Genomic DNA, 12,637 nt, shown 5'->3' on the forward strand with positions numbered 1-12,637 from the left:
TGGCATCCAGACATGCCCACGACTAAAAGAAGAATACTTCTTTCATCTTTCAGGCTTTTCAGTGTTTCTAAGCTTGCCATTACATTCCTTGTTTCTAGGATTGTCTCTATATCGCTGATTTGACCACGCTGCCCATGTGGAGAAACATATTTTCTTTATATGTTTTATAGTTTCATTTTTGTTTCTTCATCTTTTTATCTTACCTAGGTGAGAGTATTAGTAAGCGTAAACATTCCACCTGCTTGTCTGTTATAAATTGTGCAAACGTGCTTTCTTCATCGACGTGTTTCTTTCAGCTAGAATTTACATAAAGAACTGCTGACTGCATGTCGCCACACTGGGCTGATTTGAAGATGAGTGTATTCATGCTCAGCAGTAAGATGCATATTCAGACCCAGCTTACAGAGACAGAAATCAAGTGCTTGATACAAGAACAGAGTAAAGATACACGCCTCAGTGTTCATACAGTACGTCTTAGGTTTAGGCTTTGTTTGCCAGGTTGTATGACAATATCAGTTTCCATAATAAGGTACCAATCAAAATAGTTTCGGACAATTAGAGGCATAACTTTTTCAGATTGTTGTCATATCGTATAGGTCAAGGTCACAGTGGCTTTACATCAAATGCTTTTTGGCTGTACCTCAGGAATACTCAAATTGTGACAATGTCTGAAAGGATAAAATTACAAAGTGATGACATTTAAATGCAAAAGGTCAACTTCATTGTGACATAAACGCTTTCTTAACCATTGCTCAAAGACAAAATTCTGAAACAAAGCGGGCAGATTGTGACCACACGGCACATTTCGTCAAATACTGACCTGCTGGGGAGTCTTCCTCCAGCCCCAGTCAGGTTAAGAAAGAGAAAAGAGTAGCTTCTCTGCTGTTTGTCCTTTCCTTGCTGTTTTCACTCCACTGTGGTTTGCATGGTTTTAAGAAAATGTACAGGGCATGGAGAAGAAAATGGTTGTCTCAAATTCAGCAGGAACAGTCTGAAAATTATAGTGGTTGGTTTATTATAAACAAGGAACAAAGAAATGAATGGCAGCTGCAGGGAGTCCTCAGGTTTCATTGTGTTCCCTTCAGGCTTTTGTGCCAGAAGAGCATGTTTGAGATTGAGGGAAAAGACAGGAGAAAAATTTTAGCCACACCTACATAACGAAGCTTCGGTAGGAAATTGTCTTTTAATATGAGGTGTGTATTCACTAATTTAAGCTTCCACCAAATGTTATCCATCCCTGTCACGATTTGAGTTTTGTTTAATGTGATCTCGTGTTCTTTCTTGTATCTGAGATGTGTTATGAGTGTAGTTAAGTTTCATGTGTTTACTCCTGCTGCAGTCATCTGCTATGTGATAAGCATAGATGTAGACCAGGTGAGCTGTTCATGGGAAGTGAACTTATTATGCCAGCACAAAGTGAGGCAGAACAGCATGTGAAGATTAGGCTGAAAGCAGGTGCAGGCGGGATTCCTACAGTCTTTGTTCAGTACCGTGCTGACGAAAGGAAATGCCTATCCACCCACCACCATGCACCTGTGGTGCCCTCCAATAATTGCTAAAACATACAAACTTATGTATTACACTAATACAGTATTTGCTTAGTGTCCGTGGTGCAGCAGGACTCAGTTTCATAGCAGGGACATGGATACTCATTCTGTGTCTGCCTGTAATCAAATTCTAGCAAAACAGCTTCAGTGTCAGCTCCAATATCGCAATAAACCTCCGTCAGTCCAGTGAGATTTATGTATGTATTTATGTATTTTTATAACTCTTTCTTTCTGTTAGATTTCACTGGCTTTGTTTCTCAGTTGCATGATGCGTTGCTTTTTAAGATCTTTTGGCATTCTCTTTGTCAGACAGGTTCTATTTCGGATAGGATTTATTGTCTCAACTTGTCTAGAAATAATCGGGCCTGAGTGTGGTTAGTGAAACTGATCTCAGCTTTCCGAAAAATACGGTTAAAGCTTCATAATTTAACATATAGGTATGACAACTATGCAAAAAATGTAGAAAGAAAGAAAGAAAGAAAGAAAGAAAAAGAAAACCAGGAAGGAGGGAAATACGTTTTCACAGCACTGTATGCTATTGTATATACCACCTGCATGCAATAATCCTGTAAGAATGAGTTGTTGTTTTTTTCAAAGGGCAGACAAAGACACTAAAGGGTGATGAAAGGAAGGGTGGATACATGTAATATTTTGGAATCATTCATTACTTTGGCTTTTATCTTTACAGTCAACAAGCAGCAGCCTGGGTAGCAACCAACAAAAATGATTGTATCACAAGGTTAGAGCTCTTTGTCAGACATTACTTACAGTCTGCACAATTTTTAACAGTATATACTGCTGTGGTGAGTTTATACTTGACTTTCTGCTTGGCTGTCACCTAAGGATTTACATCCCTAATAAGCAGAAGGAGTCTCAGTGTCTGTTTAACGTCTCCCATTACAATGGCCTGTGTGTGTGGAGTATAAGGCCCATCTGTAGTGCAGATGCATACAAGTGAAAAAGTGACACTACTCTTACTAATGTGATATGATTGAAATATGTGATTAATACATGAGAAAAGAAATCTGCCACCACAGGGTGTACCTTAGGTACCGGTAAATAACTGTCAGGGTTTCTGGGTCATTGACCCAGTATTTTCAGTTCATGTTCACTGTTTATCTTCTGCCTGTTCCTCTTCCTGTTTTATTGTGTTAGCTTGGGTCTGTGTGCATTATGTTCAGTCCTCTTCCCATTTATCATTAGTTCATTATGTTCAGCTGTTCACTCACCTGTCTCCGATCGTTGTCATTGTTAGTCATGTATTTAAGCCCTCTGTTCCCTTCAGCCCTTGTCGTGTCATTGATGTACATGTGATGGTATGATGTTGTTCCTGTCGCGTGTTCAGTTCAGTCAGCCAGTTAGTCTACCAGTCCATTAAGTTCAGCCAGCCATCCTGTCATCTTTTGTCTCCGTTTCCAATAAACCTCGTTCACTGCAGGTGACACCTGCATCTTCTTCTGTGTTTTTGTCCATTCTGAGGTGCCTTCTGTCCTCAGTTACTCCTCTTGTCTCGGTCACGCCCTTTTTCGCCACCCGATCATCCGTGTTGGTCCATCACTGTCCTGCACAGTGTGAATGCAAAGTTATCAAGGTCAGCATTCTTTCGCTCGGCCTTACTTTTCATTCGGGCTTGGCGGGCGTCTCGTCACAGCTCTGTCAGCTGACGCAGTCTGGGAATTTTTCCCCCGTGTAGTGAAACGGGCCTTAGGTTTAGTGCTCTCCGTCTCGGCTGCCTGAGATCACATTCCTGCAGGTCTGTTGACATTCTCAGGTCGTTGTTGTGGGTCCAGCTGTTGCAGCATTTGGTCAGTGTCACGTATGGGGGAGAGCAGGAGTCCAGTCAGCCTCGGCTTTCAGGGCCGGCAAAGCAGCCTGTAATTAAATATGTATAGAAAAAACAAAAACAAAACAAAACAAAAACAAACAAAAAACAAAAACAAACGAACAGGAAAATGTTGTTGTGTTGGCTGTGTTATTCAGAGGGGAGGCAATGGGGCCAGGCCCTGTGTCAGCCTTCTCTCCCCCTTTTTTTGTTTTTTCTCTCCCGATATAATCAACTCCTAACCCACCAAGTTGACAGGACAACACCGGTATATGTTAAAATTCTTAAGATCATGTTTAAAAGCCCAAAAAGGAACTTTCTTTCATTCAGTAATCACTTTTATTAATCAGTCAACAGAAAACATGTCACAATTTGAATCTTTTAACCACTAAATTTGTTGCGTCTTGCCTGGTTGGTTAGACCAGTGTTCCTTTTTTTTTTTAGTTAAATTGTTGTCCTGCAACCCAGAGGGTTTCTTTGTCAGTAATGTATAGACTTCATCATTTAAGTATGTTAATTTTTCTTTAACCTTGCTGGAAAATCTTCACGTGTTCATGAGTGTAAGCTGTTTCTTCATTGCGTGTATGTGCATTTGTATAAAAGCAGGTTAGTTTTATCTTTTCTCAAACTAGGCGTTACCTTAAAAGGAGCCTTTCTTTCAGATTTCTCTGCTCGTGCGTGTTTTTGTTTCACCTTTTTGTTGTGATGCTCCGGACGCCTTCCCAACCTCCACAAGTCCGTTGGCCCCAATTTTATGTGTTAAAACTTCTCTTAATTTCTCCTCTAATTCTCTCCTCGCTGCTGTCTTTTTCACAGCTGCTGATTCGTGCTGGGTGTGGTTCCCATTACCTATAATTTTGCTTCGGCCGCTGTGCTTGTGGGGGCAGTTGGTCCAGGTCCACAGCTTCCTGTATTAACACACTAAGAGATTTATTTTAATTTCATTTTCATCACTTTTAAACCGATAAGCAGGCAACACGCCTACCTTGACAGCGTAAACTGTACGCCAGTCTCCCAACACATTCCTCTCTCTACTCCTCCATAATTCTCCACTGCACACCTCTTACTATCTCTCCTTTTTATTTTTATTACACCACAGAGTAATACACCCAATTATGCCCGTCTATCTCTATGTGGCTCCAAATTCCCTCTTTATTTTAATTTCACACTCGTCAGGGGACAGGCACACAACAATTTCAACCGCTGAAACGAGGAATTCAACCTTTTTATTTCTTTACTAATCTAGACTCAACGTTTGTTCGCAAAATGTGTCTTGTTCTAGTCCGGAAATAAATGTGAACCCGTGATTACACGGCCGTTCCAGTGTTATTTCCGTGGCTATGCGGGGGCCCTCACCTCCCCAAGTCACCACCTCAGCACCCGGACAACGCCGGTCCTGGCCACGCGTCCACGGACAGGAGGGTCGCTACTCCATAGGCAAAGTTCCACAGGTACACTAGGCATCAACCTTTGATCCTAAAATGTGTATTTGCTCTAATGTCCTCCTAATCAAACACATTAACCGTCACTGTCACTGTGTTCACGCTTCACACTCCACACAAAAACACACTCAGAGCGCGCCTCACTCACACTCTCACTCAGTGCGCGCTTCACCCACAAGACAGCACCCAGAGCGCGCTTCGCAGCTTCACACACACTCTCTCACCCAGAGCGCGCCTTCACACTCACCCACAACACTTTTCCTCAGCGGGAATTTTACACAGAAACCTCTGAGCTCAACTATTAGACCTTCTTAAAGCACACTGCACCATAGACCAAAATACCCCTTTCTCTGCGATTATGACCGCCACCACGGGGCAAAGTCGCATCATAAAAGTGATGCTTGCATCCCCGAAGTTATACCTGACATCATAAACCAGGTGTTGCTCTGTACTTAAATTTTTACTTTGTATTATGGCCGCAGCCCTTTATACTCGACTGACGCCACAAACCACCGTCAAAACCTCTCTCAAATGTACTAAAATTAGCACCAACCACTACTGCACTTCACGGCCGCACCACCGGAACACGCCGTATCATAAACCAAACCTACGGACGTGTTTCGCTCTCGCGTTGCCAGCGTCCAACTGCACCGTGAAGCCAGTATCTGCTTGTCCTTAAATCAACTTCTATTTCATAGCCGGCAAAAGCCAGGACGTCACTGACACCATAAACAAAATAAACAAACCTCGACTTCAATGTACTGAACTTATGGCCGCGTCTTCAGAATAAATTCTAACGTATTATTGCTACAGAAGCCAGTATTAGACAAAATTAAATGTGGAAGGTAAAGTGGCTGCACTCTAGTCCAACGTAGTATGTTATTAGTATCTCGGTAGAGGCAGATTACTGCAATCTAGACCAACGTAGTATGTTATTAGTATCTCGGTAGAAGCAGTTTATTTAACACACTGGAATTCAGCCTCAACTTATGTTGTTAGTATCTTGCGCCAAAAACCAGACACCGACAAATTTACTGTGAAAATACATGTGACTCAGCGAACAGATTAATTTGGAAAGCCCAATATGCACATTTGGTATTTATAATACAACAGGCTGTGCTTACCTTTCTGTTTTAGGCCGGCCTTCTGTTCACTTTGCCCCACGATCTCACCAAAGGCCAAATCTACACCTCCTCAGCACACCAAGGATCCGGGTCACACGGCACCAAGTTGTTGAAAACACGCAGTTCTTTGAATCTTTGGGCTGAAGGAGGGACAATACTCGGTGTATAAATGCTCAATCAACAATCATTTATTTCCATACAATTCAACAGTCAGAGCATTACAACGTCCGGACGGGAGAGATGCTACCAGAGGGTCAGGCACATGTCTCAAAATGGTGACGGGTTGCTCAGCTTTTTATAGTCTCTAGTGGCCCCCAGCTAGTCGTAAAAGCCAAAACATCACATTTTTTTCTCTGTTACAGCGCCTAAGTTATGACCTCGGCAGTTGTTTCTCTGCTTTCTGTAAGGTGGGGGTGTGGAATGTGGTCTATCTATCTCCCCTGTCTTTAGACACAGAGTCTCCTGCTTACAACCTTCTCTTCATGATTCAACAATTAAGCATGTCAAGAAAACAGTGTAACACATTCCCAGCAGATCAAGGATACAGAGTGATGCACATTTATCTAATGAACTAATATGTGAATATGTTCTGTTAACTCAAAAGTATAATGAGAACTAAACTACATACAGATCACACACTCTATATTAAAGGGTATAATATGATCTACAGCAGTATTCTAATTCAACTACTTTGATTACATATATAAGGTAACATATAATAACAGAATAATATCACAGCACCAAGAGTCCTGCTTGTGGGTCATCTCTTCCTCACCTCTGCACACGACCCCTGACAATAACTTTCACAACCTGAAAATTAAAACTCTTTAAGAGGTGTAATCTAATCTCCTTTGTTTCGCTTGAATATTTTCTAAATTTAAAGATATTAGAGATACAAAACTTAACTTAAAGACATAAATGAAAGCCTCAAAAGAAAAATTTTATATTTTTAAACATGCGCCTTATTTTGCCATCTTACTGGGCTTAAAAAATGCTTTAAATCAGCACAATGGTTATGACGAGTAAGAGTAACCCGCATGGAAATTGCCCTCGTCAAGGTAAAATTCTTTGTTTTTGGCAGAGACATTCGCAGATTATATTCTACAGAAGTCTGGGACTACATTTAATGGTGCCTGTCATGCTACTGTGTATACTGGAGCACTTTTCATCAGGAAAATGTGCTTTTCATGTAGGATCTAGCCCCCTAGTTAATTGGCAGCAGACACTACTTACTGCAAACAACAACGTTTCCAGGTTCAGCACTAGCCTGTCTCTGAAAGCTTTAAGAAGGGTAGTCATTGTGTTGCCACAGTGTGAAGATAAATCACATCACACATCCAAAACAAAGAAACACATAAGTGTGTGATTATTAAAATAAATGTCACAATGTGACAGCCATGCTCATGACTTACTGTGCTCCTAGAACTGTTTATGCAAAAACAGACCACCTCCTTAGGATGCCAGAATATTTTACACTTCCTTTTTCTTTATGTTGGTTATTGATGAGGTATGGTGGGACTTTATGCAAATAATTTATCAGCATGCTCAACAACACAGTAAGACAAAGTATTGCACAAGATTGTACAGCTGCTTGGTGTCAATTATGTTGTTCATTCTACAAAATGCATTCAGAGGGAACAGGGTGTATCTAAGGTCTCAATCAACACTTTTGTAGCAACAGAAAGCCTGAGGTTTCAAGGTCTTTTGGAAAGGAAGTATAAATCCTTTTTTAGTTTATGGCTTAGGAAAAGGAGAGGCTAGTTCATTACCATGATGATAGGAAAAGCTCTGTGAAACGCATCTGACAAAGCAACTAGATTTAGCTATTCTTGGCCAGCCTTGAGGAAATGATGCTCCAAGCGTTGTGTATTTGAATTTCCAGTGTTTGTGCATCTGTACACTCCATTCGCTAACACATGGGTCTGGGTACTGCTGGCAGGTTTTTGGTCTCTGCAGAGATTGGTACTTTTTGACATTTTGTAAATATACAAAATTGGTGTTGTCAGCCAAGTTTGACATCCTCCCCCATTAAATGCATTCATTCAACACTCTGCTCTCATCTACCAAAAGGCTTGTCACTGAAGTCCCTGTCAACAAAAACCATCACAGCGGCAGCTTGTGTAAATTATTACAACGTGGCAGAATGTTGGAGGCATAACTCATAATTAACTTTTGCTGAAGAACCACAGCCTTAGCATTCTGTTTGAGGACGTCGTCTAATCCCACACCCCGTCTTCCACTTTTTTTTGTTCGTCTTCCCATACTGGTGTACTTCATCTATTAATGAGCTGTTTATTTACTGCCATTGAGATTGACATTCAGTAACTTGCCTAAGGACATAATGAACTGGTGCATACTTGTTTGAAAGACTAAAGCCATCCAAATCTCTTGTTTTATAAAATCTTGTAATTTACAGTCACGTCCAATAAATTTCACACCAGCGTTTGCTGACAGATTTTTGACTCTGACTCTGTTTTAGACAAGTTTATGTTCACTGATATTTTACCTAAAAAAAAGCGGCCGCGAGGAAGGCGGCAGCGGCCACTGAGCAGGTCTGGTCACAGACATATCACCACATGCCCTATTTGGGTTATTTGCGTGCTCCTTTAATTAACGTGATAATGTCTGCTGCAATCAAAACCCGGTAACGTGCCAGCAAAGCAGCTGCTGCCTAAGCTGATTTGTCTTTCTTGCCAACTTACTTTACATGTATTTAACAGTTAATGATCGACAAAATCTGGAAACCTTGTGGGATTTGAAATGTGCCCTAATCCTCAGTTAGCCTGTTTCATCCGTTCCATCTGCCTGATTATGTTTTGCAATCACAAACCTCTAGATTTTGCTTCTTTGGCAACTTTCAAAATAAATGTCTACTCGGATGTCCAGCAGCACAAATGGACATTTGTTTACATTACAGGTTTTCTTTCAATTGTTTACCTTTTTTCTCCAAATTGGTCTATTTTCACTGAAATACACTTCCTGTAGCTGCAAGGATTTTTGGACAGTGGCACTTCTTGTATTTTTGCTTCTATACATTTACCACAATGGCTTTTAAATCAAATACTCAAGATGACACTGAAGTGCAGACATTCAACTTTACTTCAAAGAGCTTTACAAAAGTATCACACTCAGTGCTTTTGAATTGAATTAATTGAAATTTTTATACACTGTTGACAGGGGATTTCTAAAAACCACCCTGTAATTCTTCAGCTAAGACACCTGAGTTAGAAAACACAAAGACTGCAGTCGTTTTTTACACGCGTGGGAAGCAACGAATGCACCTTGCGAACTGCGAACTTTTATTTTATACATGTGCGTGTGTGTGTGTGTGTGTGTGTGTGTGTGTGTGTGTGTGTGTGTGTGTGTGTGTGTGTGTGTGTGTGTGTGTGATATATGCAACACTTTAAATTAACCGGTTTTAGTGATGCTTGCATCATTGGAGAAGATGAACCCCTGCCAATGTACTGTTGCAGCTGGTAATGAAGAGTTGTCATATGTCTGAACAAAGCCTGCAACACCTCTTCTTCTCTTTGTTCTAACTTAAATTTTTCTCTGCTTATTGCCATTTTATTTCCTCTGCAGTGTTGACTGATATCAAGGATGGATATTCTGGACGTTGTGGACGAAGACGAGATGGCACTTGAGGGATCAAACATTACATCCATCGTTTTAAACACCAGCCTAGATGGTGTATCCAATGTCACCAACATTACCTTTTTCCCTTACTATCAGCACTCTCTGTATGTGGCTGCCATCTACACCCTGGCTTACTCCTTCATCTTTCTGCTGTGTATGGTGGGTAACATCCTGGTGTGTCTCATCGTACTGGAAAACCGTCGTATGCGCACAGTCACCAACCTCTTCATCCTCAACCTGGCTATCAGTGACCTGCTGGTGGGGATCTTCTGCATCCCTACAACACTGGTGGACAACCTCATCACAGGTAATACTGAGCTTGTGACTAATGTACATGCAGTCGTATCATTGTTAATTTGGACCTGAGTGCAGATGTGCATTTCAATTCAGTGCAATGTACCATTTGGATGCATAGCATAATCTCAGAGTATTCCAATAAGCAAATGGGTCATTCCATTTTAAATCACAGGCCTTATTCTCGATCTTCTCTGATTTGCAAAAGAGTTTGAACATATAGCTAATACATATGAAGCTAAAATTTTAGCTTTATATGTTTACTTGATTTGAAAAATACTCAGCTGACCAACATTTCAGGCCTTTTTTTCCACACAACAATGTCTGAGGCAATGTTTGAAAGTAATTTTCATTGGTCTTTCTTACAATCAAAATTCTATGATTTAGAGCAGATTAATTTTTAAAAAAATATCTCGATGTTACTAGTGAAAATTTCTGAAAAGTACAGTTATACAGTGGTCCCTCGTTTATCGCGGGAGTTACGTTCTAAAAATAACCCGTAAGTGCCTTTGATGGTGCAAAATGTTTCATTGACATTGTTGGGTTTGTTGGGAAGAAAACTTACAAACATACAGTACAGCACTTCAGAGTTGCACTGCTAGCGATCAAAGATTTATGTAAATTTGAGAAGCTGAATGCATTCTGTACTGTACTGTACAGGAGAGACGGCATGAGATTGACTGACAATGGTCTATGGCCAAAAGGACGCAGAACACAATGTGCTGTAAAAACAAAACAAAAAAACAAAAAACATGCAAAATTGCACAAAAAAAAAATGAGTGAAACAGCGAGGCCGTTATAGCGGTCCCTTGTTATAGCGAGGGACCGCTGTATTTGCAATTTTGTGAAATAATACTATACATCATTCAGAAATTGTCTTTAGTTGTCATCACACACAAAAAAATGAGTACATGCATCAAAACGTTTACCCATCTGGAACAACCCTGACATCTTACAACACAATAATATGACAAACGTCGCAGATTAGGGTTGTTAAGGAATTAAATACTTGGAACGTATATTCAAAGTAATAGACTTTTATCCATTTGGCAGAAGAATATTAGAATATGAGATTAACCAGAATAGATTTTTATACTATCAATAGTTTAATAAAAGAGTTTAAAAAAAGGCATTTAAGCAAAATCAAGTCAAACTACAAACAGGTGTGGTGCAATTCCTTAATTTCAAAACCCCCACATTACTGTCCAAAAGATACAGAACACTCAAAAATAGATGAATCAATATCCCTTCTATTGTGAAATCTATCAGTCAACTTCTGGCCTCAGAAATGCTTAAAAACCTTTAAAATGACCTATCTACAATTAATTCAATACAGAATCCTGCATAGAGTCAGGTCAGTGGTTGTCCAGGATTGGTTTTGTGTCATCTAACACCTGCTCACATGGTCAAAGCAATTTGCCTACAATTACATCCACCCTCTGTCTCTGGTGGAGGCGACAAATAAAGTTTACTCCTGTTTGAGTAACATTTGCAGTCCCTAACTGTTTCAGAAAATCACGGAGTTTTCATGTCTTCCACTTTCACCCAGTAGGAAGGGGACGGTGTGCCACAGGAAGTCTCGGTCTAAATGGTAGATTCTGAAATAGAGAAGGCTTTCAGTAGCTGCCGTGCACGGCCCACTTTATAACAACTCTATATGAGCAATGGTCTGGAGATACAGGTGTCAGTGGCGAAAAGCTTAAACAGCTGTGCTGCTGTGATAACAGGATGCAGCAGTCAGAGAAGTCACATCAAATCTGTCGTGCACTCTCTGGAACTAACATGGGGTTAGTATCTTGCCCAAGGATATTTGGCATGCAGCCAGGAGGCAGCCTGGGATCGAACCACCGACCTTCTGATTAGTGGCTGACCTGCTCTGCCACCTGAGCTACAGCCACCCCATGAAGGAACCCAAACGCAGGACTCGCAGGTAGGTGAAGACTGGTGAAGGTTTATTATAAGGGGTGGATGAACAGAGGGTGAACGAACACTGACTGGCTGGATCACTGAATGGCTGACTGAACTGAGAGAACACACGGGAAGGACAACATCACACGAACATCAATGACACGACAAAGAACTGGTGAAACCGAGGAACTTAAATACACAGGTTGAATGATGGCAATGATTGGAAACAGGTGAGTACAGGGCTGAACATAATCTGACTAATGAGAGACAAGAGACAAGCTGACACGGGGAAAAAAACAGGAAGTGAGAACATTGATGTGGCAACATAACCTAAATGTGACAAAACTGAAAACACTGGGTCACCGACCCAGGAACCCTGACAAGGAAGCTGCATGAAGCCCATAATTATCCTCTTAATTCAGATAATTGCAACAAAAGATGCAAACTGCAGAATGTCATTGATAGGTTTGTAGCATAAATCTATTTGCTGGAACGTTAAGGACAATTTAATTACACAGCAAAGCAAGACACGAGTAGGCAAATTTCTTTATGTTTCTCGTGCACGGGAGAGAACTGGACAAATGCCGTCCCTTCGCTTGACCCCGTAACACTACTCTTTTATTGAGGTTACATGAATATACATAGGTTCATTAACATATGACGTTTACATACAAACAAAGAGTACTTTGCCTGTGCGTTGTGTAAGTATGTGTGTGCGTGTGCGTGTGTGGGGTCAAGATGTGACCCTGTGAAGACTCCCCAAAGCTGGTGCCAGGAGTCTAGCGGTCCATCTAAACAAAAGGCTCTTAGCCTAAAACTGACATAGCTACGTTTATCCTACCATAAAACAATAAGACAAGGTAC

General features: G+C 40.9%; 1 protein-coding gene across 1 annotated transcript in view; it reads left to right on the forward strand.

Annotated features, from left to right (window-relative positions):
- Nucleotides 1–9,535: 9,535 nt before the first annotated feature.
- The window catches only part of npffr1l2 (neuropeptide FF receptor 1 like 2), a 33,204-nt gene continuing 30,102 nt past the window's right edge, over nt 9,536–12,637 (forward strand). Inside the window, exon 1 of the mRNA XM_085426893.1 lies at nt 9,536–9,878. Within this exon, the coding sequence (XP_085283019.1) occupies nt 9,536–9,878 (343 nt within the window). The remainder of the gene's footprint in view (nt 9,879–12,637) is intronic.

Source organism: Rhamphochromis longiceps, linkage group LG12 (genome assembly GCF_057381845.1).
Source record: "Rhamphochromis longiceps isolate RC_006_pf linkage group LG12, R_longiceps_female_GT1.1, whole genome shotgun sequence".
Classification (NCBI taxonomy): Eukaryota; Metazoa; Chordata; class Actinopteri; order Cichliformes; family Cichlidae; genus Rhamphochromis; species Rhamphochromis longiceps.